The sequence below is a fragment of the Leopardus geoffroyi genome, chromosome B4 (assembly GCF_018350155.1).
Source record: "Leopardus geoffroyi isolate Oge1 chromosome B4, O.geoffroyi_Oge1_pat1.0, whole genome shotgun sequence".
Taxonomy (NCBI): domain Eukaryota; kingdom Metazoa; phylum Chordata; class Mammalia; order Carnivora; family Felidae; genus Leopardus; species Leopardus geoffroyi.
The window spans coordinates 29782403-29808159 of record NC_059341.1 but is presented as its reverse complement, the minus strand read 5'-3'; the positions used below and the strand labels follow the sequence as shown (position 1 = coordinate 29808159).

Here is a 25757-nt window from a genome sequence, read left to right as displayed (position 1 = left end):
AGTTGTTTCCCTACAGCTCAAGTTGTAGTTTTTCTCTAGCCCACAGAACCTGGCTTGTTTTCTGCAAGTGCTCCTAGCTGTTCAACAAAGCACTCTCAGGAGCATGCACAGGGAGTTGGCTGCAGAGTTGGGGGAGATGTGGGTGAGATAAGGTTGTTACTGGGGATGCCTGCAACTAGTTGGGGGGATCTGCAAGTGAGGCTTTCCCAGCATCTCATGGGTGGGTTTCCTGATGGGAATCCACAAGACAGCATAACTATATCCCTTTAATGCTTTCTGAGAATCGTATCTGCCACTCTCCTGATCTCCTCTCACCCCATAATTTAGTATGCTGGATGCTTTGTGTCCTGCACAACTAACCTATTCTCCCTTCCCTCACAGTGGGAGAAATCATGGAATGAGAAAGTCTCACTTGGCCTTAGCTGTACCACGTTGGGGGACATGTGATGCAGGTAGAGTCAAACTATTCTTCTTATCCAATCCAATGTATCCAAAATCTTATTTTTTACTCCAACAAAGTAATGGAATTTCTTATCTAGAAACCAGGACTTCCACAAAGCTCTCTTTTCTGTGGGTAACTGGTCAAGTCGGTGTTCTCCAGATGCTCCCTGACTGTGGCCAAGAGGGGTTGGAACCATTCATGAGCTACCTCAGAGTCCACAGCCAAGATGGAGGTTTGTCTGCCTATTACCTGATGCACAGGTGGGCAAGGCTTTTCCAGGTCCCTTGGTGTATGATGCTGGATCCCATAACTTCAGTTGCACTTTTGTTCATGAATGGGTGCCAAATTTTTGTCATTGAGAATGGGGGCACGAAAGAAGGGACATGTTATGCTATCATGATGGTGACATCAATTGTCATATACTTGTATGTTCCATATGTTCCAGTCTGCATTTCATCCTAGGATCTCCCAACACCCTGGTTCTCTTCTTTTTTGCATGCATATTTTTATTGAGAACATTACAATATAATTAAAATATAGTATAATTGAATGATGGAAAAGGCAACCTAACTGTATGCTGTATGGATCATTGACTGCTATGTGCGTGTTTGTTTTTTTTTGAGGGGGAGCCACCTTTTTGTAGAGGACTGGCTACTGAAGGGCCTATCCCTGTATTGTTACTGTATTTGTGTGTAAGTGTGTGTGTGTGTGTGTGTGTCTGTGTGTGTGTGTGTGTGTTTTGCAGGGAGTCACACCAGAGGAGCTGCCTCTGAAAATGATTATAGATAAAAAAAAAAGTGATCTGTGGCCCTAGTGCAAAATTTTAATACAAATTTGTGGGGTTTTGGGAAGAGCACATGTATTTTGCATGGGAGGGGTATCAACAATATTTGCAATCAGAGGACATACTATGGTGGATTGGTTTCAATAATGGCCTTGATGTGTTCTTGACTACTGGTATTCATATCCTCTCATAAAACTCTGATCTTGGCTATATAACTTTAGTAAATAGAACAAAAGCTAACAAATGCAAACAGAGACTTCAAAATTGCTTGTACATTGGGCTTTTTCACATGCCAGTCTTAGAAGGAACATCTATACTGTTTTCCATAGTAGTTGCACCAATTTACAATCCCACCAACAATGTGCAAATGTTACCATTTCCCTACATGTTCACCAACATTTTTTTTATCATTTATCTTGTTGCTGATAACCATTCTAATGGGTGTGAAATGATATTTCATTGTAGCTTTGATTTGAATTTCCTTGATTAGTGATGTCAAGCACTTTTTTATGTACCCATTGGCTTCTTTGTATGTCTTCTTTGAAAAATGTCTATTTACATCCTCTGACCATTTATAATAGCATTGTTTAGTTTTAGGGTTTTTCCTTCTCCTCCCCCCTGTCCCTCCTACTCCTTTTTTTGCTACTGAGTTGTAAGAGTTCCTTACATACTTTGGGTTTTAAGTTATTATCAGATAGATGGTTTCAAATATTTTCTCGCATTCTTTAGGTTGCCTTTTCACTTTGTTGATGGTTCCTTTTGCTGAGCAGAAATTTTAGTTTGATGTCCCACCTGCTTTTGCTTTTGTTGCTTGTGCTATTGGTGTAATGTCAAAAATATCATTGCCAACGTATATGTCAAGGAGCTTTTTACCTGTTTTCTTCTAGGAGTATTGAGGTTTCAGATCCCACATAAATCTTTAATCTTTTTCAAATTAATTTTTATTAATGATATAAAATATGGTTGTTTTGTTCTTGCATATTGATAACCAATTTTCCAACATCACTCACTTAAGACAGTATTATTTCCCATCAAGTATTCTTATCTCCCTGTCAAATATTAATATATATGAAGATTTATCCAGGCTCTTGATTCTGTTCCTTTGGTATATGGTCTGTTTTTATGTCAGTACTATCCTGTTTTGATTATTATAGCTTTGTAATATAGTTTGAAATAAAGAAGCGTAATGCCTCTAGCTTTGTTCTCTCTCAGGATTGTTTGGCTCTTCAGGGTCTTTTGTGGTTCCAAACAAATTTTAAGACAGTTTTTTCTATTTTCAGAAAAATTCCATTGAAGTATTAATAGAGATTGCATTGAATCTATAGATGACTTTTTGGAATAGTATAAACATTAAAAATTTTTTAATGTTTATTTATTATTGAGAGACAGAGAGACACAGAGCATGAGCAGGGGAGGGGTAGAGAGAGGGGTAGAAACAGAATCTGAAATAGGCTCCAGGCTCTGAGCTGTCAGCACAGAGCCTGACATGGGGCTCGAACTCATAAACTGTGAGATCATGACCTGAGCTGAAGTCAGTCGCCCAACCAACTGAGCCACCCAGGTGCTCCGGATAGTATAAACATTTTAAAAACATCAACTTCCAATCCATAAACCTAGGGTATCATCCCATTTATTTGTGCTTCTTCAATTTCTTTCGTCAAAATGTCATAGTTGTTATGCTTAGATTATTATCAACCTTGTTTAAATTTATTAAGAATAAATAATTTATTTTGAATAAAGTATTCCGAATACTTATTTGACTGTTTTGATGTTACTGTGAATGAGACTGTTTTCCTTATTTCTATTTCAGATATTTCATTTTTAGTGCATAGAAATGCAATTCATTTCTGTATATTGATTTTGTATCCTTCGACTTTACTACCTTCACTTATCAGTCCTAACAGTTTTATGGTAGAATCTTTAGGATTTTCTCTATATAATATCATATCATTTGCAAACTTCACTTTTTCTAATTTGGATGCCTTTTATTTCTTTTTATTGCTTAATTGCTCTAAAATTTCCAGTACTAAGTTGAATAGTAATGATGAGAATGGGCACCTTTTCCTGATCTTAGCTGAAAACCTTTCAATCTTTCACCTGTGCGCTTGTCATAAATGACCTTTATTATGTTGAGATATGTTCCTTCCATACCTATGGAGAGTTTTTATCATGAAAAGATGTTAAATTTGTCAAATGTCTTTTCTGAATTTATTGAGGTGATCATGTGATTTTTACCTCATTTTGTTAATGTGGCGTATCACATATAATGATTTATGTATGTAGATCCATCTTTGCATCTTATGGATAAATCCCAATTGGTCACAGAATATTATCCTTTTAGTGTACTGTTGAGTTTGTTTTGCTGGAATTTTGTTGAGAATTTTGCTTCAATTTTCATGAGGGATATTATTTCTCAGGGTCATAATTTTCTTTTCTTGTAGTGTCCTTTGGTATGAGGGTAATGCTAACCTTGTAAAATGAGCTTGAGAGAATGTCTTTCTCTTCAATTTTTGGGAAGTGTTTGAGAAAGACTGGCATTAATTATTCTTTAAATGTTTGGTAGAATTCACCAGTGAAACCATCTAGGTGTGGACTTTTCTTTGATGGGTTGTTTTTGATTACTGATTCAATATTATCATTATTGGTCTACTTAGATTTTCTATTTCTTTACAATTCAATCTTTGTAGATGATATGTTTCTAGGAATTTATCCATTTCTTCTAGGTTATACAATTTTTTAGCTTATAATTATTCATTGTATCTCATAATCTTTGAATCTCTATAGTATCATTTTAATGTCTACTCTTTCATTTCTGACCTTTGAGTCTTTCTTTTTGTAGAAAAAATACTTAGTCTAGCTAAAGTTTTGTCAATTTTATTTACCTTTCAAAAAAACCCATTTCTTATCATTATTAATCTTTTTATTATTTTTATGGTCTTTATTTCCACTCTGATATTTGCTTTTTCTTTATTTGTGCTAACTTTGGGCTTAGCTTTTTCTTCTTTTGTAATTCCTTGTGGTAAAAAGTTTTTTACTTGATATCTTTCTTTCCTTTTTTTGTAATGCAGATGTTTACCCCTATAAACTTACCTCTTAGAACTGCTTTCGATTCATCCTTAAGTTTTGGTGTGTTGTATTTCTATTTTCATTTGTCCCAAGTTATTTATTCATTTTACATTTTGTTTGTTCTTTGATTGGTTGTTTGGGAATGTGTTGTTTAATTTACACATATCTGTGAATCTACTAGTTTTCACTCAGTTATTGATTTTTCATTCCATACCACTGCAGTCAGAAAAAAATTCTTGGTAATTTTCAGTCCTCTTAGATAGTCTTGTTTTATGACTTATCATATGATCTCTTCTGGAGACTGCTGTGTGTGTATTTGGGAAGGATATGAGAATGTGTATTGTGCTGCTATTGTATGGAATTCTCTATATGTCAGTTAGGTCTATTTGGTTTAAAGTAGAGCTCAAGTTGAATGTCTCCTTATTGATTTTCTGTCTGGATGATCTATGGGTGTATGATGTTGAAAGTGAGGTATTGAATTCTCATACTATTATTATATTATTGTCTATTTCTCCCTTCATATCTGTTAATACTTGCTGGATATATTTAGGTGTTTGATGTTGGGTGAATAAAAATTTATGATTGCTACATTCTCCTGATGAATTTGCAATTTTATAAACATATAATTATCATTCTGTCTTCTTGTTACTGCTTCTGAATTTAAGTCTATTTTGCCTGATACAAGTATAGCTACGTTGCTTTCATTTGGTTTTCACCAATATCTTTTTCCTTCACTTTGACCCTACATGTGTCCTTGAGTATTCTTGGCTCCTCTGTCAAATAGTAGTTGGCCATATATGAATGTGTTAATTTCTTGGCTCTCAATTCTGTTTGGTTGGTGTATCTGTTTTTATGCCAACTGTTTTCATTACTATAGCTTTATAATAGAGTTTGAAATAAGGAAGTGTGATGCCTCTTGCTTTGTTCTTTCTCAGGATTGCTTTGACTAATTAGGGTCTTTGTGATTCTATATAAATTTTAGGGTTGTTTTTCCTAATACTGTAAAAAAATGCCATTGGAATCTTAATAGGAATTGCATTGAACCTATAGATGACTTTGGGTAGTATGGATATTTTGACAATATTAATTCTTCCAATTCATGAACATGGGATACTTTTCTTTTTTTTTTCAGTTTCTTTCATTAATGTTTTGTAGTTTTTAGTGTGGACATATTTTACCTCCAGGGTTACACTTTTTCCTATTTAATTTTTTTGATGCTATTGTAAATGGGATCATTTATTTTCTTTTTCAGATAATTTGTTGTTAAAGTATAGAAATGCTACTGACTTTTGCATGTTAATTTTGCACCCTGCAACTTTACTGAATTCATTGATTGGATATAGCTTTGGTGTTTTTTTGTTTGTTTTGTTTTTTGATAGAGTTTTTAACAAAGAATAGTCTCCCTGCCTGGCTGGAGCAGAACTGGCTCCATAAGTGGCAAGGGTCTTTTTTGTGGTCTTGACTCAAGTAAATTGTGCCCATTTCCCTGGCCAAATGGTGCTACTGGCTTTGCTCTGCCAAAGACCAGTTATGCCTGCTGTATCCTCTGTTCAAGTTTGTCTGGGCTACAGAGCCTCTAGTTGTTCTATCTAGGCTTTCTGGTTAGGTTGGTCTAAGAGCTACACTCAGCAGTGGGCAGGGTTTATGAATGAGCTCCCTTGCCTAGGCAGAATGGGCAGACCTGCTCCAAACAGCCTTCCTAGTGTTCCCAATCAGGTTTTCTAGTTGGAATGGGCTGGGCATGGTCGTTTGTGGGGCTACAAATTAATCCCTTTCCTAGGCAAAATAGGGAAACTGACTTCAAGTCCAGATCTTTGTGATCTTGACTCAAGATGACTGTTCCCCATGTTCCCTGACCAAATTTACCGCTGGCTTTGCTCTGCAAATAATCAGTTCTGCCTGTCATTTTCTGCTCAGTTGGTGTTGAACCACACAGCTTCCAGGTGTTTTACCAGTCTTCCTGGTCAGGTGGGGCAAGAGATATACTCAATGGTGAACGATGCTATGACTTAGCTCCCCTCTCTGGGCAGTGGTAGACCAAGCTCCAGGGCTAGCAAGATTCCTCTTTTAAGAACCCAAGTCATAGGGGCGCCTGGGTGGCGCAGTCGGTTAAGCGTCCGACTTCAGCCAGGTCACGATCTCGCGGTCCGTGAGTTCGAGCCCCGCGTCAGGCTCTGGGCTGATGGCTCAGAGCCTGGAGCCTGTTTCCGATTCTGTGTCTCCCTCTCTCTCTGCCCCTCCCCCGTTCATGCTCTGTCTCTCTCTGTCCCAAAAATAAATAAACGTTGAAAAAAAAAAAAAAAAAAAAAAGAACCCAAGTCATACAGACCTGCTCACCAAGTTCCCTGGTGAGATTATGTCACTGTCTTGGCTCTGCAGATGAGCAAACCTGTGGTAAGGATACTATTTTGGTACTACAGGTAGGAACTCAATCTGCCAAGGTCTGAGTGCGGGTTTTTGCAAGCAATTCCTCCCTTCCCTGTCACAGATTCCCAGTGGCCAAGTCCCCTGGATTACCCCACAATCCCCATGGTGTGAGACCAGAGTGGGGGCTCCCAACAGGTGACACAATGCTATAGGAGCTGAATGTTCATCCTGGGCTCTCTTTTCCAACTGGAGAAATGGGGCTCAGGGGAAATCTCTCAACGTAGTTCTCCAATGGGCATGGGGAAGAGGCAATATGGTCAGTGTGTAGCCACTTTTCCTATCTTCCTAATGCAATTGGTCTTGGTCTCTATGATGTGGAGACAGTGGTGCTTCACCTTCACCCCAATGTTCTAGGATTTTCTCAGTGGTGTCCTGTCCATGAATAGATTTTAGTTTTTCTTCTTCTTTGAGGAAGTACAGTCAGGAATGACATTTGTTACAATGTTGGTATGCCACTCTTCCTCCTACCTTTTATGTTTTTGTTGTCATAATTTACCTTTGTTTATTTTGTGTATCCATTAACAAATTACTATAGCTGTGGTTATTTTCAATACCTTTTCCCCTTAACCTTTACAGTTAAAAGGTTAATATTTTACCATACTGTGGCATTAGAGTTTTCTGAATTTATATATTTGTCTTTACTATTTTACTGTATGTTTTCATGTCATAATTAGTGTCCTTTCATTTCAGCCTAAAGAACTCCTTTCAGCATTTATTGTGAGGCCTTTCTAGTGGTGATAAACCAATTCAGCTTCTCTTTGTTTTTGAGTTTTATTTCACCTTCATTTCTGGTAGGCAACTTTGCCTGGTATTCTTTTTGGGTAGTTGTTTTTTTCAACACTTTGATATATCATCCCACTGTTTTTTGGCCTGCAATGTTTTTGCAGACATTGCTTCTAATGCCTGAGAGGATTCCCATGTATGCAAGAAATATTTTCCTCTTACTGCTTTTAAAATTCTCTCATTGTATTTGATTTTAGACAGTTTTATTATAATGTGTATTGGCCAATATTATTGTGGATTGAAGTTTTGCACTGATTTATTACTTTTGTGAACTTGGATATTCAAATATCTCCCTAGATTTGGGAAGTTCTCAGCCATTATTTCTTTACATAAGCTTTGTCCCTCTCCTCTTCTTCTGGAATTCTAATCATCCATATATTAGTCAGATTATTGGTATTCCATAGTTCATATAGTCTTCATTCGTTTATTTTCTCTTCTTTGTATAATCTTAATACTGTCTTCTACTTTACAAATTCTGTCTTCTGCTGGATTTGCTACTAACTCTGGAATTTCTGTTTGATTCTTTTTATGATCTCTATTTCTCCATTAAACTTCTCATTTTCTTTGTATATTATTTTCCTGCTGTCATTGAGATGCCTTTCTGTGTTTTTTTTTTTTTAACTTTTTTTTTTTGAGAGCACATACACACATGTGTGAGCAGGAGAGGGGCAGAGGGAGAGGGAGAGAAAGAATATTAAGAGAGAAAGAGCCCCCCAGCCTCCAAACATGGAGCTCAATCTTAGGACTGTGAAATCATGATCTGAGCTGAAATCAAGAGTCAGATGCTTAACCAACTGAGCCACCCAGGTGCCCCTTTCTGTGTTTTCTTGTAGCTCACTGAGATTCCTTAAAACAGCTATTTTGAATTCTTTATCAGTTAAATTGCCAATCTCAATTTTTTTTGAGTTGTTGGAAAATTATTGCATTTCTTTCATGGTAACACGTTTCCTTGATTTTTCATGTTCCTAAATGTGCTCTCTGCTGTCATTACATTTTTAAAAGTAGTCACCTCCTCCAGGCTTATTGACTGGCTTCCAGAGAGAAATCCCTTCTGTCAGCCCTGCTAGGGTTTCTTAAGTTTTTTCAGACCATTTCTGTGGGTATGCCTGTTCCATACCTTTTGCTCTCTTTTGTGGGAGAATTCTTAAACCTTGTTTCTGTGCTATAAAGACAGGCTGGTTGCTCAAGGCCTCCTTTTTGTTTTCCTTATGGCAGTGCTGACTGCTCAACTTTATGGTTTCTACCAGGTCTGCTTTTTGTGGGTGTCCACTGTCTGTCAAAGCTCACTCTTGTTGTGGTTGGGAGCATGCACAGGGAGCCAGTCACAGGGTGGAGTTTGTGTGGGTGAGACACATGAAGTGCTGGAGGTGCCTGTGGGTCAGGTGTGGGGGATCCACAGGTGAGGTATTTTCAGCAGCTGATGTGTGGGCCTCCTGATTGAGTCCTTGACACACGTAGCAGTCACAATCCTTTTATACATTTAGTTCTGAGCCTTGGCTGCCGTTCTCTCAGCCGTTCTCTGCCCTCTGGTCGTGCAGCTTATGACTCAGTTCTCTGGATAAGACAGGAGAGAAATGGGTCTTTTTGACAGTATCGTGCATACCTAAAGAAGCTGGGTACTTACTCACATGCTCTCACTCTTTCCCATGCAAGAAATCCCGGGATGAAAAGGGCTCTCTTGACAGTGAAGTATGGCTGTCCTGAAGGAGTGGTGCAGTAAAGTCAAAATGTTCCTTTTGCCCTCTACAATGTATCCAATATCAGATTTTGTTGTTCCAACAGTGTGCTTGGAACTACTTCCATGGACTCCTGGGCTCAACAAAACGTCTCTCATCTGTGGATGATCATCAACTTGGTTTTCCTTGTGTGGGGCAGGGGGAGGGGAGATGGCAAAAAAAGAAAAAAAGAAACAAAACCCCTGCAATGTTGATGTCATCACTGTGATCCTCCTTCTCTCTTGCCAAATATTTTACAGGAAATGTCACTTATTGTTTTTAGTTCTCTGATATATCTAATTATATCAAAGTGCTTTTTAGAAAGCTTTCTCCCTTCTCATTGAGAAGGTTTTTCTTTTCTTTTGTAGCATGTTAATGCAGTAGTGCTTTTAGTATTTGCAAATATAGATGTACAAAAGCTCTTCTTCCTTTTCCGATGTAAATTAGAATAATTAGCAGTACAGCCTTCACTGTTTTTTACCTGCTATAGAGGGTGGCATACACAGTTTTTGTTAGAAGGTTAGAGTTTCTTATTCTCAGCATCTTCCTTAATTTTGTCCTTTATCCAAATGCTGTTTTAGTTGGGACCAGAATACTCATTTTTGTATTTGATATGTAATCTAATTTAAAAGGATGCATCCATAAGGATATCTTTGACAATCTGAACTATAGGCATAAACCATTGGTTTCCCCTCACTAATTCAGTTAAAGTTTATTAGATTTTTTTTTTTTACAAATCCTACTGATTTTAAAAGTAACGTGCTGTTGCAGAACACTTTCATTTAAACAAATAAGTATAAGCCTTATATTATTTACTCATTGGCTAGAATTAAACTGAAGCCACAGGCTGAGAGGCTTAGCAAGAGTTTGTAATTGAGAAAATAAAATACTGTTGACATTATTTATTTCAAGCCATAATTCTAAACTAGTCATTAACATTTGTCAAATATGAACAAAAGCTGGGGGGGATCAAGTCACTAAAGATAAAAACCTTAGTGCATGTTAGGGTAATGGTTCCATACTGTGAAATTTATGTTTATTCTTCATCTTATTTTCATGAAAGTATCAAGACTAAATTGTATGAAAATATTTTGATACATCTTGGTATTAAATACTGAATATAATTTTGGATGCAGGTGGTACAGAAGACTAGCTATCCTAATGACCTAATTCTAACTAAAATGCTACATTTAAAAAATGCATTTTATTTTTTTTTTAATTTTTAACATTTATTTTTGAGAGACAGAGAGACAGAGCATGAGTCGGAGAGGGGCAGAGAGAGAGGGAGACACAGAATCTGAAGCAGGCTCCAAGCTCTGAGCTGTCAACACAGAGCCCAATGCTGGGCTTGAACTCACAAACCGTGACATCATGACCTGAAGTGAAGTCAGACGCTTAACCGACTGAGCCACCCAGGTTCCCCTAAAAATGCATTTTAAAAACTATTGCTGAGATGGCATAAAATATACTCAGGAAAGCAACACAAACAAAAAAAGAAGAAGTAAAAGCATTTAACTTGCAGATTTATGCTAAAAATGTGTGTGTGTGTGTGTGTGTGTGTGTGTGTGTTGTACATAATTTTATAAAGTGGATTGTCCTGGAATAATGTGGGAGGTGGGGGAGAAGACAAGGTGGGTAATTTCACAATAAAGGGAAATAAAAAAGAGGGCATAATCAAGTATTTTGGAAAGTACTGGTATAGAACATCATTATTATATATGGCTTATGGTGGCAGATGTGAAAGCTGGGAAAAAAGGGAATGGGATTATAACAGCACAGAGTAGGAACCATTAGAATGACTTTTTTAAAAACTATATATTAGTTTTACATACTTTTTGAATGCTTAAAACATTTCATAAAAAGTAAAATGAAAAATCATGCTACAAAAAGTATTCCAGGTAATTAGTTATTTTACATTGTTATATCTTTTACCTTGAGTGTCAAAGGTTGAAAAACTGATCCTGTTTGTAGAGAATTTATGTGGTGCAATGTGACTGTTAAAAAAATCTTCTTGATGTTGTGTGGACATATATCTGTTTTTGAATAAATTCACACCTAAAATAAAATGAAAAAAAATTTCACAAAGACATTGCAAATATTTGCATACTACTCCCTAGTCTCCATGTATTAGTTTTTATTTTTGCATTTGTAATTTTTCTTTTCATATTTTTAAATGTTTACTTATTTATTTTGAGAGAGGGACAAGGATAGAGAGAGAACAAGTGGGGGAGTGCAGACAGAGGGAGAGAGAGAATCCCAAGCTGGCTTCTACATGGGGCTGGATCTCATGACCCTGAGATCATGACCTTAGACAAAATCAAGAGTCAGACAACTGACTGAACCACCCAGGGGTCCCTTCTTTTCATATCTGAGTGGTCACTTGTCTATCATTCCAATTTCTATAAACTACTTTTCCATTCTCCCTCCCTTTTTTTGTTCTGTACTTTTAGGTAACATCTTCCTTAATCTTGACCTTTTACCCAAATTCACTTTACCTTAAACATGAATATTCATTTCTACATTTGAGCTATAGTCTTGTTTTAACTCCTTTCCTCTTAGCAATTTCTTCCAAATTTTGCTTAGAACATTTAATAATAAATTCACAATTAGTAAATAAGCATAGATTAATTAGCTAAATAAATTTTGTTCTTAAAGGATATGGTATTTTAAATTGACTAAATGTAGGTAAGAGTACTTCATTGCTTTGCCAAAGGTTATTATTTAAAATTGACAAGGACTCCTAATAATAAGGAACATTGAAGCAAATAGTAATTGAAAGTACCAAAACAAAAATAGTCTGAAAATTAAAGACAGAAAAATTACTCTTCATACTTTATCAAATTTGCTAGAGTAAAACACGAAACAAATTTAACTGCTTGATTCAAACAGTTTCATTTTTATAATGCCTTAGTCATAAGCTGTTTGAGTTAGTCATTTTTATTTGTGGGGTGCCTGGGTGGCTCAGTGACTTGAGCATCTGACTTCAGCTCAGGTCATGATTTCAGGTTCATGAGTTTGAGCCCTGAATTGGGTTTGCAGCTGTCAGTGCAGAGCCTGCTTTAGATCTTCTGTTCCCCGCAGCCCCCCCCTCCCCCGCGCCCAAAGTCTCTGCCCTTCCCCCGCTCATGCTCTCTCTCTCTCTCTCTCTCTCAAAGACAAAAATAAAACATTAAAAAAATTTATTTGCTTCATTTTTTAAATTTTATTTTAATTCCAGTTAGTTTCCATACAATGTTATGTTACTTTCAAGTGTACAATAAATATAGTGATTCGACAATTCCATATACCACCCAGTGCTCATCACAAGTGCCTCATTACATTCCCATCATCTATTTCACCCATCTCCCACATACTTCCCCTCTGGTAACTATCAGTTTGTTCCCTGTAGTTAAGAGTCTATTTCTTGGTTTGTCTTTCTCTTTCTCTTTTTTTCCATTGCTCATTTGTTTTGTTTCTTACATTCCACATATGAGTAGAATCATATGGTTTTTGTCTTTCTCTGACCGACTTTTTCCACTTAGCATTATATTCTCTAGCTCCATCCATCTCATGGCATATGGAACTCAAAATGGATTAAAAACTTAAATGTGAGGGCTGAAACCACAAATATCCTAGAAGAGAGCTCAGGAAGTAATGCTTCTGACATTGGCTGAGGCAACATTTTTCTAGGTATGTCTCCTGAGGCAAGGGAGAGCAAAAATAAACTATTGTAACTATATCAAAATAAAATTCTTCTGCACAGCAAAAACAAACAAACAAAAACAAAAAAAAAACAACAAATTAAAGGCAATATACTGAGTGGGAGAAGATATTTGACTATTTTAACTAGTTCTTTTTCAGAAATAAATGTGTGATATAATGAAATAAATAAAGCATTCAAAAGCAAAGTTTCAGAAATCTTGCCTTAATCTTAAATTTCACCAAAAACACATATTTTGGTGCTTATATTTGAGATTCAACTATTTCCAAATGCTATACTTCAGCATTGTTTCTGCAAAAGTCATGACTACAATATTTCTTGCACCAGAGAGAAACGTATCTAATAGTGTTACTCCAGGATTAGAGTAATCCTTTGTTGTAGTGTAATCTGTTGTAGTGTAATCTGTGAGTAGACAACTACTCTAATAGAGATGTAAGTTCACATACCAACTTAATTATGTACAGGGAATTGCTAACCAATGAAATAACTGTTATAATCCTCTCATAACACTCATCAACTAGCCCTTACTGTTTTTTCCAGTTTAAAGCAACTTACCTTTCCAAACCAGCAACAGAAAGTGAGTAGACTAGCAGTGAGAAATACTACACTGAGTATATTCTAAGGTCACTAAAGCACTGGATATTATGGTTTACTTTCTAAGTGAATGAGTTTTAAAATTAATAATATCTAGCTGATTTTCTATTGATAGCAAATACTAAAGTTTAATTAATTATAAGAGGGAATTCATGAAGATTTTTACCCATGTAATAATATATACTTATTGTTGTCATTAATGATCCATACATAATAAAATCCAAAAAAAAAGACATAAACTATAAATATTAGACTTGAAAATTACTTGTCACCAGGGTGACTTTTATGTTGTGTCTTGATTTTATCAATTATTTTTTTCTCTTCCAACATTATATGTCAAGTGTCCTACATCAGTCTCTAAAGACAAAAAAAATCCCCAAACACTTTAAAAGGTAAACATTAATGTGTGGTTGTTTGTGTGTGTAGTATGAATTTAATTAGCATTTGTTATTATAGTAAAAGAGAAAAACACAATGTCTGAATTGTACAATCAAAAATTTCATAGAATTTGCATGGCTAAAGCAATTATATAAGCCTGATTATAATGAAATGTTTAGGGATTTGATCAAGAAAAAATTCAGGATGATGAAAACCTGATAAAACTGAGGCACAACTGACACTGAATAATCCCTTAACCAGTGCTTTTTCTACACAAGGCTATCTTTTTTAAAAAACTATTTTTAATTTTTCTTTTTTAGAAAAGAGAGAGAGCATGTGAAAGGGGGAGAGGGGCAGAGGGAGGGGAGAAGAGAGAGAGAGAGAGAGAGAGAGAGAATCTTAAGTAAGCTCCATGCTCAGCGCAGAGCCCAACACGGGTCTAGATCCCATGACCCTGGGTTCATGACCTGAGCTGACATCAAATATTGGATGCTGCACTGACTGAGCCACCTAGGCACCCCTACAATGTGATCTTTTTATAAAAACTTAAATCATTTTGAGGAGTTAATGTTAATATTATAACTTCCAAGTTTACACTAAAAGGACATTCATGCTGTAGGAGTATACAAATGAGATGGAATATGACATTTTTGTTCATAGTTCAAGTTATAAACCATAGTCCCACATCAGAAAAAGTTACTATGAGGCAGAAATTCTTTGACTCTCTCAAGACTATTTTATGCCATTTTTAGGTTATATAATTGTAAATTAAGTAGGCATCAGTGATGTAGAAGAATAAGATATTCTGTGGTCTAAAAAAAGTGTCTATCAGTTCCCCTTATGCATATACCTTGTAGCTGGAGAAAGGAATATGAGTAAATTTGCAGTAGTACCTGCATTGAGATTGCATACCATTTCATTTGAGGTTTTTATTTGATATATGAAATTTATTGTCAAATTGGTTTCCATACAACACCCAGTGCTCATCCCAAAAGATGCCCTCTTCAATACCCATCACCTACCCTCCTCTCCCTCCCACCCCCCATAAACCCTCAGTTTGTTCTCAGTTTTTAAGAGTCTCTTATGCTTTGGCTCTCTCCCACTCTAACCTCTTTTTTTTTTTTTCCTTCCCCTCCCCCATGGGCTTCTGTTAAGTTTCTCAGGATCCACATAAGAGTGAAAACATATGGTATCTTCATTTGAGTTTTTATGGGATTTGAACATTTGCTGGATTTAGAAACTACTAACTAGGTCAAACAAGAGGAAAAACACAAGAAAGATATTAAAAAATAATTTAAATTAAAATGGAGATAACTAGGATCGGTGATTTGGATCAAATAAAATACCTAATGTTTTGTGAATGAAAGATGGTTATAGGAAAGCAAGTATCAAAGGTTGGAAACTTATCATAAATCTGACACCATAATAGGGACCTTGCTTTGTTGTAATGACTGAGACCATGAATAATTGTTAAAGGTTGTACTCTGATCTTTGTTGCCCAAATATATATTCACTGCACCATAAGAAGAGGAGGCAACCAGCCTGGGTATCTTTACCAAAAAGAACCACAAAGCATAAGATTGGATAGAACAACTTTCACTACATTTTGCGAAAATAAAATGACATACAGCAGTGAGAAATGGGGATATTAGTAGATACATCTGAGGCTTCTTTGGTTGTTTCTGCAATTTGTATAAGTAAGAATTAATTGTCCATTTGAACTGGACCAAGAGATTCTTAAATAAGCACGGAGGCATTAAGAGCATTTCATAGTGGATAGGATTAAAAACGGGGGGGGGGAGCGGGGAAGGTATGTCCTAGAGAAATTTATGATCTAGTAAGAATCACAATTTCCCTCCTTCACTATGACCTCTCACTGCTTTAATGCTTTCTGAAAACTCTCCTTCCTGAAGTTCCTAGTGTAGAGTACACACTTATTTTTATTTTTTATTTATTTTTATTTTTAAAAATTTACATCCAAATTAGTTAGCATATAGTGAAACAATTGTTTGAGGAGTAGATTCCTTAGTGCCCCTTACCCATTTAGCACATCCTCCCTCCCACAACCCCTCCAGTAACCCTCAGTTTGTTCTCCATAATTATGAGTCTCTTCTGCTTTGTCCCCCTCCCTCTTTTTGTATTATTTTTGTTTCCCTTCCCTTATGTTCATATGTTTTGTCTCCTAAAGTCCTCATATGAGTGAAGTCACACACTTTCTGTCTTTCTCTGACTGCCTAATCTCTCTTAGCATGCCACCCTCCAGTTCCATCCATGTAGTTGCAAATGGCAAGATTTCATTCTTTTTGATTTCCAAATAATACTCCATTGTATACCACATCTTCTTTATCCATTAATCCATCAATGGACATTTGGGCTTTTTCCATACTTTGGCTATTGTTGACAGTGCTGCACAAACCTGGGGGTGCATGTGTCCCTTTAAAACAGCACACTTGTATCCCATGGATAAATGCCTAGTAGTGCAATTGCTGGGTCATAGGGTAGTTCTATTTTTATTTTTTTGAGGAACCTCCATACTGTTTTCCAGAGTGGCTGCACCAGCTTGCATTCCCACCAACAATTCTTTTTTTTTTCAATATATGAAATTTATTGTCAAATTGGTTTCCATACAACACCCAGGGCTCATCCCAAAAGGTGCCCTCCTCAATACCCATCACCCACCCTCCCCTCCCTCCCACCACCCATCAGCCCTCAGTTTGTTCTCAGTTTTTAAGAGTCTCTTATGCTTTGGCTCTCTCCCACTCTAACCTCTTTTTTTTTTCCTTCCCCTCCCCCATGGGTTTCTGTTAAGTTTCTCAGGATCCACATAAGAGTGAAAACATATGGTATCTGTCTTTCTCTGTATGGCTTATTTCACTTAGCATCACACTCTCCAGTTCCATCCACGTTGCTACAAAGGGCCATATTTCGTTCTTTCTCATTGCCATATAGTACTCCATTGTGTATATAAACCACAGTTTCTTTATCCATTCATCAGTTGATGGACATTTAGGCTCTTTCCATAATTTGGCTATTGTTGAGAGTGCTGCTCTAAACATTGGGGTACAAGTGCCCCTATGCATCAGTACTCCTGTATCCCTTGGGTAAATTCCTAGCAGTGCTATTGCTGGGTCATAGGGTAGGTCTATTTTTAATTTTCTGAGGAACCTCCACACTGTTTTCCAGAGTGGCTGCACCAATTTGCATTCCCACCAACAGTGCAAGAGGGTTCCTGTTTCTCCACATCCTCGGCAGCATCTATAGTCTCCTGATTTGTTCATTTTGGCCACTCTGACTGGAGTGAGGTGATATCTGACTGTGGTTTTGATTTGTATTTCCCTGATGAGGAGCGACGTTGAGCATCTTTTCATGTGCCTGTTGGCCATCCGGATGTCTTCTTTAGAGAATTGTCTATTCATGTGTTCTGCCCATTTCTTCACTGGGTTATTTGTTTTTAGGGTGTGGAGTTTGGTGAGCTCTTTACAGATTTTGGATACTAGCCCTTTGTCTGATATGTCATTTGCAAAGATCTTTTCCCATTCCATTGGTTGCCTTTTAGTTTTTTTGGTTGTTTCCTTTGCTGTACAGAAGGTTTTTATCTTCATAAGTTCCCAGTAGTTCATTTTTGCTTTAAATTCCCTTGCCTTTTGGGATGTGTCAAGTAAGAAATTGCTACGGCTGAGGTCAGAGAGGTCTTTTCCTGCTTTCTCCTCTAGGGTTTTGATGGTTTCCTGTCTCACATTCAGGTCCTTTATCCATTTTGAGTTTATTTTTGTGAATGGTGTGAGAAAGTGGTCCATTTCAATCTTCTGCATGTTGCTGTCTAATTCTCCCAGCACCATTTGTTAAAGAGACTGCCTTTTTTCCATTGGATGTTCTTTCCTGCTTTGTCAAAGGTTAGTTGGCCATAGGTTTGTGGATCTAGTTCTGGGGTTTCTATTCTATTTCATTGGTCTATGTGTCTGTTTTTGTGCCAATACCATGCTGTCTTGATGATTAAAGCTTTGTAGTAGAGGCTGAAGTCTGGGATCGTGATGCCCCCTGCCTTGGTCTTCTTCAAAATTACTTTGGCTATTCGGGGCCTTTTGTGGTTCCGTATGAATTTTAGGAATGCTTGTTCTAGTTTCGAGAAGAATGCTGGTGCAATTTTGATTGGGATTCCATTGAATGTGTAGATAGCTTTGGGTAGTATTGACATGTTGACAATATTTATTCTTCCAATCCATGAGCACAGAATGTTTTTCCATTTCTTTGTATCTTCTTCAATTTCCTTCATAAGCTTTCTATAGTTTTCAGCATACAGATCTTTTACATCTTAGGTTAGATTTGTCCCTAGGTATTTTATGCTTCTTGGTGCAATTGTGAATGGGATCAGTTTCTTTATTTGTCTTTCTGTTGCTTCATTATTAGTGTATAAGAATGCGACTGATATCTGTATATTGATTTTGTATCCTGCAACTTTGCTGAATTCATGTATCAGTTCTAGCAGACCTCTGGTGGAGTCTATCGGATTTTCCATGTATAATATCATGTCATCTGCAAAAAGTGAAAGCTTGACTTCATCTTTGCCAATTTTGATGTCTTTGATTTCCTTTTGTTGTCTGATTGCTGATGCTAGCACTTTCAACACTATGTTAAACAACAGCGGTGAGAGTGGGCATCCCTGTCGTGTTCCTGATCTCAGGGAAAAAGCTCTCAAGTTTTTCCCCATTGAGGATGATGTTAGCTGTGGGCTTTTCATAAATGCCTTTATGATCTTTAAGTATGTTCCTTCTATCCCGACTTTCTGAAGGGTTTTTATTAAGAAAGTTGCTGAATTTTGTCAAAGGCCTTTTCTGCATTGATAGGATCATATGGTTCTTATCTTTTCTTTTATTAATGTGATGTATCACATTGATTGATTTGCGAATGTTGAACCAGCCCTGCATCCCAGGAATGAATCCCACTTGATCATGGTGAATAATTCTTTTTATAGGCTGTTGAACTCGATTTGCTAGTATCTTATTGAGAATTTTTGCATCCATATTCATCAGGGATATTGGCCTGTAGTTCTCTTTTTTTACTGGGTCTCTGTCTGGTTTAGGAATCAAAGAAATACTGGCTTCATAGAATGAGTCTGGAAGTTTTCCTTCCCTTTCTATTTGTTGGAGCAGCTTGAGAAGGATGGGTATTATCTCTGCTTTAAACGTCTGGTAGAACTCCCCTGGGAAGCCATCTGGTCCTGGACTCTTATTTGTTGGGAGATTTTTGATGACTGATTCAATTTCTTCACTGGTTATGGGTCTGTTCAAGCTTTCTATTTCCTCCTGATTGAGTTTTGGAAGCGTGTGGGTGTTTAGGAATTTGTCCATTTCTTCCAGATTGTCCAATTTGTTGGCATATAATTTTTCATTGTTCCCTGATAATTGCTTGTATCTCTTAGGGATTGGTTGTAATCATTCCATTTTCATTCATGATTTTATCTATTTGGGTCATCTCCCTTTTCTTTTTGAGAAGCCTGGCTGGAGGTTTGTCAATTTTGTTTATTTTTTCAAAAAACCAACTCTTGGTTTTGTTGATCTGCTCTACAGTTTTTTTAGATTCTATATTGTTTATTTCTGCTCTGATCTTTATTATGTCTCTTCTTCTGCTGGATTTAGGCTGTCTTTGCTGTTCTGCTTCTATTTCCTTTAGGTGTGCTGTTAGATTTTGTATTTGGGATTTTTCTTGTTTCTTGAGATAGGCCTGGATTGCAATGTATTTTCCTCTCAGGACTGCCTTCGCTGTGTCCCAAAGTGTTTGGATTGTTGTATTTTCATTTTCGTTTGTTTCCATATATTTTTTTAATTTCTTCTCTAATTGCCTGGTTGACCCACTCATTCTTTAGTAGGGTGTTCTTTAACCTCCCTGCTTTTGGAGGTTTTCCAGACTTTTTCTTGTGGTTGATTTCAAGCTTCATAGCATTGTGGTCTGAAAGTATGCATGGTATGATCTCAATTCTTGTATACTTATGAAGGGCTGTTTTGTGACCCAGTATGTGATCTATCTTGGAGAATGTTCCATGTGCACTTGAGAAGAAAGTATATTCTGTTGCTTTGGGATGCAGAGTTCTAAATATATCTGTCAAGTCCATCTGATCCAATGTATTATTCAGGGCCCTTGTTTCTTTATTGACTGTGTGTCTAGATGATCTATCCATTTCTGTAAGGGGAGTGTTAAAGTCCCCTGCAATTACCACATTCTTATCAACAAGGTTGCTTATGTTTATGAGTAATTGTTTTATATATTGGGGGCTCCCATATTTGGCGCATAGACATTTATAATTGTTAGCTCTTCCTGATGGATAGACCCTGTAATTATGATATAATGTCCTTCTTCATCTCTTGTTACAGCCTTTAATTTAAAGTCTAGTTTGTCTGATATAAGTATGGCTACTCCAGCTTTCTTTTGGCTTCCAGTAGCATGATAAATAGTTCTCCATCCCCTCACTCTCAATCTGAAGGTGTCCTCAGGTCTAAAATGAGTCTCTTGGGGCGCCTGGGTGGCTCAGTCGGTTGAGCGTCCGACTTCGGCTCAGGTCACAATCTCACCGACCGTGAGTTCGAGCCCCGCATCGGGCTCTGGGCTGATGGCTCAGAGCCTGGAGCCTGCTTCTGGTTCTGTGTCTCCCTCTCTCTCTGCCCCTCCCCCATTCATGCTCTGTCTCTCTCTGTCTCAAAAATAAATAAACGTTAAAATGAGTTCTTGGTAGACAGCAAATAGATAGGTCTTGTTTTTTTAACCATTCTGATACTCTATGTCTTTTGGTTGGTGCATTTAATCCATTTGCATTCAGTGTTATTATAGAAACATATGAGTTTAGAGTCATTGTGATGTCTGTATGTTTTATGCTTGTAGCGATGTCTCTGGTACTTTGTCTCACAGGATTCCCCTTAGGACCTCTTGTAGGGCTGGTTTAGTGGTGACGAAATCCTTCAGTTTTTGTTTGTTTGGGAAGACCTTTATCTCTCCTTCTATTCTAAATGACAGACTTGCTGGATAAAGGATTCTCGGCTGCATTTTTTTTTTTCTGTTCATCGCATTGAAGATCTCCTGCTAATCCTTTCTGGCCTGCCAAGTTTCAGAAGAGAGATTGGTCACAAGTCTTATAGGTCCCTTTATAGGTTAGGGCACGTTTATCCCTCGCTGCTTTCAGAATTTTCTCTTTATCCTCGTATTTTGCCAGTTTCACTATATTTTGTGCAGAAGATCGATTCAAGTTATGTCTGAAGGGAGTTCTCTGTGCCTCTTGGATTTCAATGCCTTTTTCCTTCCCCAGTTCAGGGAAGTTCTCAGCTATTATTTCTTCTTTTTTTTTTTAATTTTAATTTTTATTATTTTTTTAATTGTTTTCAATATATGAAATTTATTGTCAAATTGGTTTCCATACAACACCCAGTGCTCATCCCAAAAGGTGCCCTCCTCAATACCCATCACCCATCCTTCTCTCCCTCCCACCCCCCATCAACCCTCAGTTTGTTCTCAGTTTTTAAGAGTCTCTTATGCTTTGGCTCTCTCCCACTCTAACCTCTTTTTTTTTTTCCTTCCCCTCCCCCATGGGTTTCTGTTAAGTTTCTCAGGATCCACATAAGAGTGAAAACATATGGTATCTGTCTTTCTCTGTATGGCTTATTTCACTTAGCATCACACTCTCCAGTTCCATCCACGTTGCTACAAAGGGCCATATTTCATTCTTTCTCATTGCCATATAGTACTCCATTGTGTATATAAACCACAATTTCTTTATCCATTCATCAGTTGATGGACATTTAGGCTCTTCCCATAATTTGGCTATTGTTGAGAGTGCTGCTCTAAACATTGGGGTACAAGTGCCCCTATGCATCAGTACTCCTGTATCCCTTGGGTAAATTCCTAGCAGTGCTATTGCTGGGTCATAGGGTAGGTCTATTTTTAATTTTCTGAGGAACCTCCACACTGTTTTCCAGAGTGGCTGCACCAGTTTGCATTCCCACCAACACTGCAACAGGGTTCCCGTTTCTCCACATCCTCGGCAGCATCTATAGTCTCCGATTTGTTCATTTTGGCCACTCTGACTGGCGTGAGGTGATATCTGAGTGTGGTTTTGAAATGTATTTCCCTGATGAGGAGCGACGTTGAGCATCTTTTCATGTGCCTGTTGGCCATCCGGATGTCTTCTTTAGAGAATTGTCTATTCATGTTTTCTGCCCATTTCAGCTATTATTTCTTCAAGTACACCTTCACCACCTTTCTCTCTCTCTTCCTCCTCTGGAATACAAATTATGCGTAGATTATTTCTCTTTACTGCATCACTTAGTTCTCTAATTTTCCCCTCATACTCCTGGATTTTTTAATCTCTCTTTTTCTCAGTTTCCTCTTTTTCCACAATTTTATCTTCTAGTTCACCTATTCTCTCCTCTGCCTCTTCAATCCAAGCCGTGGTCATTTCCATTTTATTTTGCAGCTCGTTTATAGAATTTTTTAGCTCCTCCTGACTATTCCTTAGTCCCTTGATCTCTGTAGCAATAGATTCTCTGCTGTCCTCTATACTGTTTTCAAGCCCAGCAATTAATTTTATGACTATTATTCCAAAATCACTTTCTGTTATATTATTTAAATCCTTTTTGATCAATTTGTTAGCTATTGTTATTTCCTGGAGATTCTTTTGAGGGGAATTCTTTTGTTTGGTCATTTTGGATAGTCCCTGGAGTAGTGCAGACCTGCAGGGCACTTCCCCTGTGCTGTCTTGAATAATTTGTGTTGGTGGGTGGGGTCGCAGTCAGACCTGATGTCTGCCCCCAGCCCACCGCTGGGGCTGCAGTCAGACTGGTGTGTACCTTCTCTTCCCCTCTCCTAGGGGCAGGATTCACTGTGTGGTGGCGTGGCCTGTCTGGGCTACTTGCACAGTGCCAGGCTTGTGGTGCTGGGGATCTGGCGTATTAGCTGGGGTGGATGGGCAATGTGCACAGGGGCAAGAGGGGCAGGCTCAGCTCGCCTCTCCTTAGGTGATCTTCTTCAGGAGGGGCCCTGTGGCAGCTGGAGGGAGTCAGACCCACCGCCAAAGGGATGGATCTGCAGAAGCACAGTGTTCGGTGTTTGCGGGGTGCAAGCAAGTTCTCTGGAGGAACTGGTTCCCTTTGGGATTTTGGCTGGGGGATGGGCGAGGGAGATGGCGCTGGGAGCACCTTTGTTCCCCGCCAAACTGAGCTCTGTAGTCCGGGGCTCAACAACTCTCCCTCCTGTTGTCCTCCAGCCTTCCCGCTCTCCGAGCAGAGCTGTTAATTTATAACCTTATATAACCTTAACTTATAACCTTATATAACTTATAACAGATGTTAAGTCCCACTGCCTTCCGAAACACACTCCGTCCTGCCGCTCCGCTTTTGCCAGCCAGACTCGGGGTCTCTGTTTGGCCGGCGGGCTGCCCCTCCACCCCGGCTGCCTCCCACCAGTCCGTGTAGCATGCACCGCCTCTCCGCCCTTCCTACCCTCTTCCGTGGGCCTCTCGTCTGCGCTTGGCTCTGGAGACTCTGTTCTGCTAGTCTTCTGGAGGTTTTCTGGGTTATTTAGGCAGGTGTAGGTGGAATCTAAGTGACCAGCAGGACACAGTGAGCCCAGGGTCCTCCTACACCGCCATCTTCCCCTGGTTCCCACCAACAATTCAAAAGAGATCCTCTTTCTCCACATCCTTGCCAACATCTGTTGTTGCCTGAGTTGTTAATGTTAGCCATTCTGACAGGTGTAAAGTGGTATCTCATTGTGGTTTTGATTTGTATTTCCCTGATGATGAATGATGTTGAGTATTTTTTCATGTGTCGCTTGGCTATCTGGATGTCTTCTTTGGAGAAGTGTCTATTCATGTCTTTTGCCCATTTCTTCACTGGATTATTTGTTTTTTGGGTATTGAGTTTGATAAGTTCTTTATAGATTTTGGATACCAACCCTTTATCTGATATGTCATTTGCAAATATCTTCTCCCATTCTGTTGATTGCCTTTAATTTTGCTGATTGTTTCCTTCTGCTGTGCAGGAGCTTTTTATTTTGATTTTTGCTTTTGTTTCCCTTGCCTTCAGAGACATGTTGAGTAAGAAGTTGCTGCGGCCAAGATCAAAGAGGTTTTTGCCTGCTTTCTCCTCGAGGATGTTGATGGGTTCCCATCTTACATTTAGGTCTTTCATCCATTTTGAGTTTATTTTTGTGTATGGTGTAAGAAAGTGGTCCAGGTTCATTCGTCTGCATGTTGCTGTCCTGTTTCCCCAGCACCACTTGCTGAAGAGACTCTCTTTATTCCATTGCATATTCTTTCCCACTTTGTCAAAGATTAGTTGGCCATACGTTTGTGAGTCTATTTCTGCGTTCTCTATTCTGTTCCATTGATCTGAGTGTCTGTTCTTGTGCCAGTACTATACTGTCTTGATGGTTACAGCTTTGTAGTATAGCTTGAAGTCTGGGATTGTGATGCCTCCTGGTTTGGTTTTCTTTTTCAAGATCGCTTTGGTTATTTGAGTACACAGTTTTAATTGTTACTTTCATGATTTATATTTTCTGTTTGGTAATAACTGTGCATTTTAGATGACATATTATAGCAAATCTGGATACTGAGTTCCCCTCCCCCCTTGAAGCTTGTTGTTTGCCTGATTATTTATTTAGAAATGAAAGCTGGACAATTTTTTTTTGTACTGAAATATCCTTCCCTTCAGTGTGAAGTTTCTAATGTTGCTTTTCTTAGGGCATAGACTTGGCCATGCATACTGCAACCTTTGGATGATAGTTTTTTAAAGGGGTCTCTTTGAGTATTTCTTTTTTTATTTTTTTCTTGATTATTTCTTTCTCTTGTTTCTCTGTTAAGGTATCACACAGGGATCAATAAGAAATGTGTGAAACACTGTTCAACAAGGAAAAAAGGCAGTTGTATAAACTGTGAACTATATAACAAAACTAAAGGTTTCTACCTCACCTGAGAAATTTGCTTGATAGTTCAATCATATAGAGGGAATTAGTAACCAATGAAATAACTATCTGCTAAATTCCTCTTCTTATTCATTTCATAAGCTAGAATTTCTGCTTTTGTAAATAAAAAGAAACTATCCCATGTAACCAGAAAAAAAGAAAGTGAATAGAACAGCACTTAAAATGTTTCCATCAAGCATATTCCAAGCTGGACCTAGCATTATATTTTATGGATCATATTTTAATGGATGAGTTCTAACACCTATAATATGTGGCTAATTGTCCATTTATAGTAACTGCTAGAATTCCACTAATTATAGGAGAGACTTTACAAAGACGTTTTATCACATAATAATAGCACATAGATTCAACAATCTTTAAAGATCCAAATTTAAACTCCAGAGGAAATAATAAACCTTAAATAGACTTGAAATATTTTTGTTCTTACCAGGATTACTCTTTGACTCTGTCTTGACTTCTCTCTTTATTATACCTCTTCCAATAGCACCTAGGATGCCTTCTCTATCAGTGTCTATAGAAATAAACAATTCTAAAACACTTTGTAAGGTAAATGTTAACATGTGTGCTTGTGTGTCTAGTATTCCTCTAATTAGCATTTATTATAGGAGGAGAATTATAGTGAAATGTCTGGATGGCAAAAACATAATACCTTAGAATCCAGATAGCTATTAGTGGTCACGTAAGCCCCATCATACTGAAGCGTAGAGATGTTTAGTGATTTGACAAAGATGGCATATCTGGATAATGACAAAATTGATGCTCAAACTGGGGCTTCATCCAGAGCTTTTCCCAGAAAATATAAAGTCTTTCACAAGTTTAAATTACCCCAGAGCATTTAAGTTAATAATATAACCTTCATGTACATATTAAAAACACATTCATCTAGTGAGGCATGGCTTACTT

At 37.7% G+C, this 25757-nt stretch overlaps 1 protein-coding gene across 11 annotated transcripts in view; it reads right to left on the bottom strand.

Moving 5' to 3' along the window:
• Positions 1-25757, bottom strand: part of LOC123590304 (coiled-coil domain-containing protein 7-like) — a 292262-nt gene that overhangs the window by 7405 nt on the left and 259100 nt on the right. For all 11 annotated transcript variants that reach the window (XM_045463300.1, XM_045463308.1, XM_045463304.1 and 8 more), the window contains one exon: positions 11150-11272. In XM_045463300.1, coding sequence (XP_045319256.1) covers positions 11150-11272 — 123 coding nt within the window. The remainder of the gene's footprint in view (positions 1-11149; positions 11273-25757) is intronic.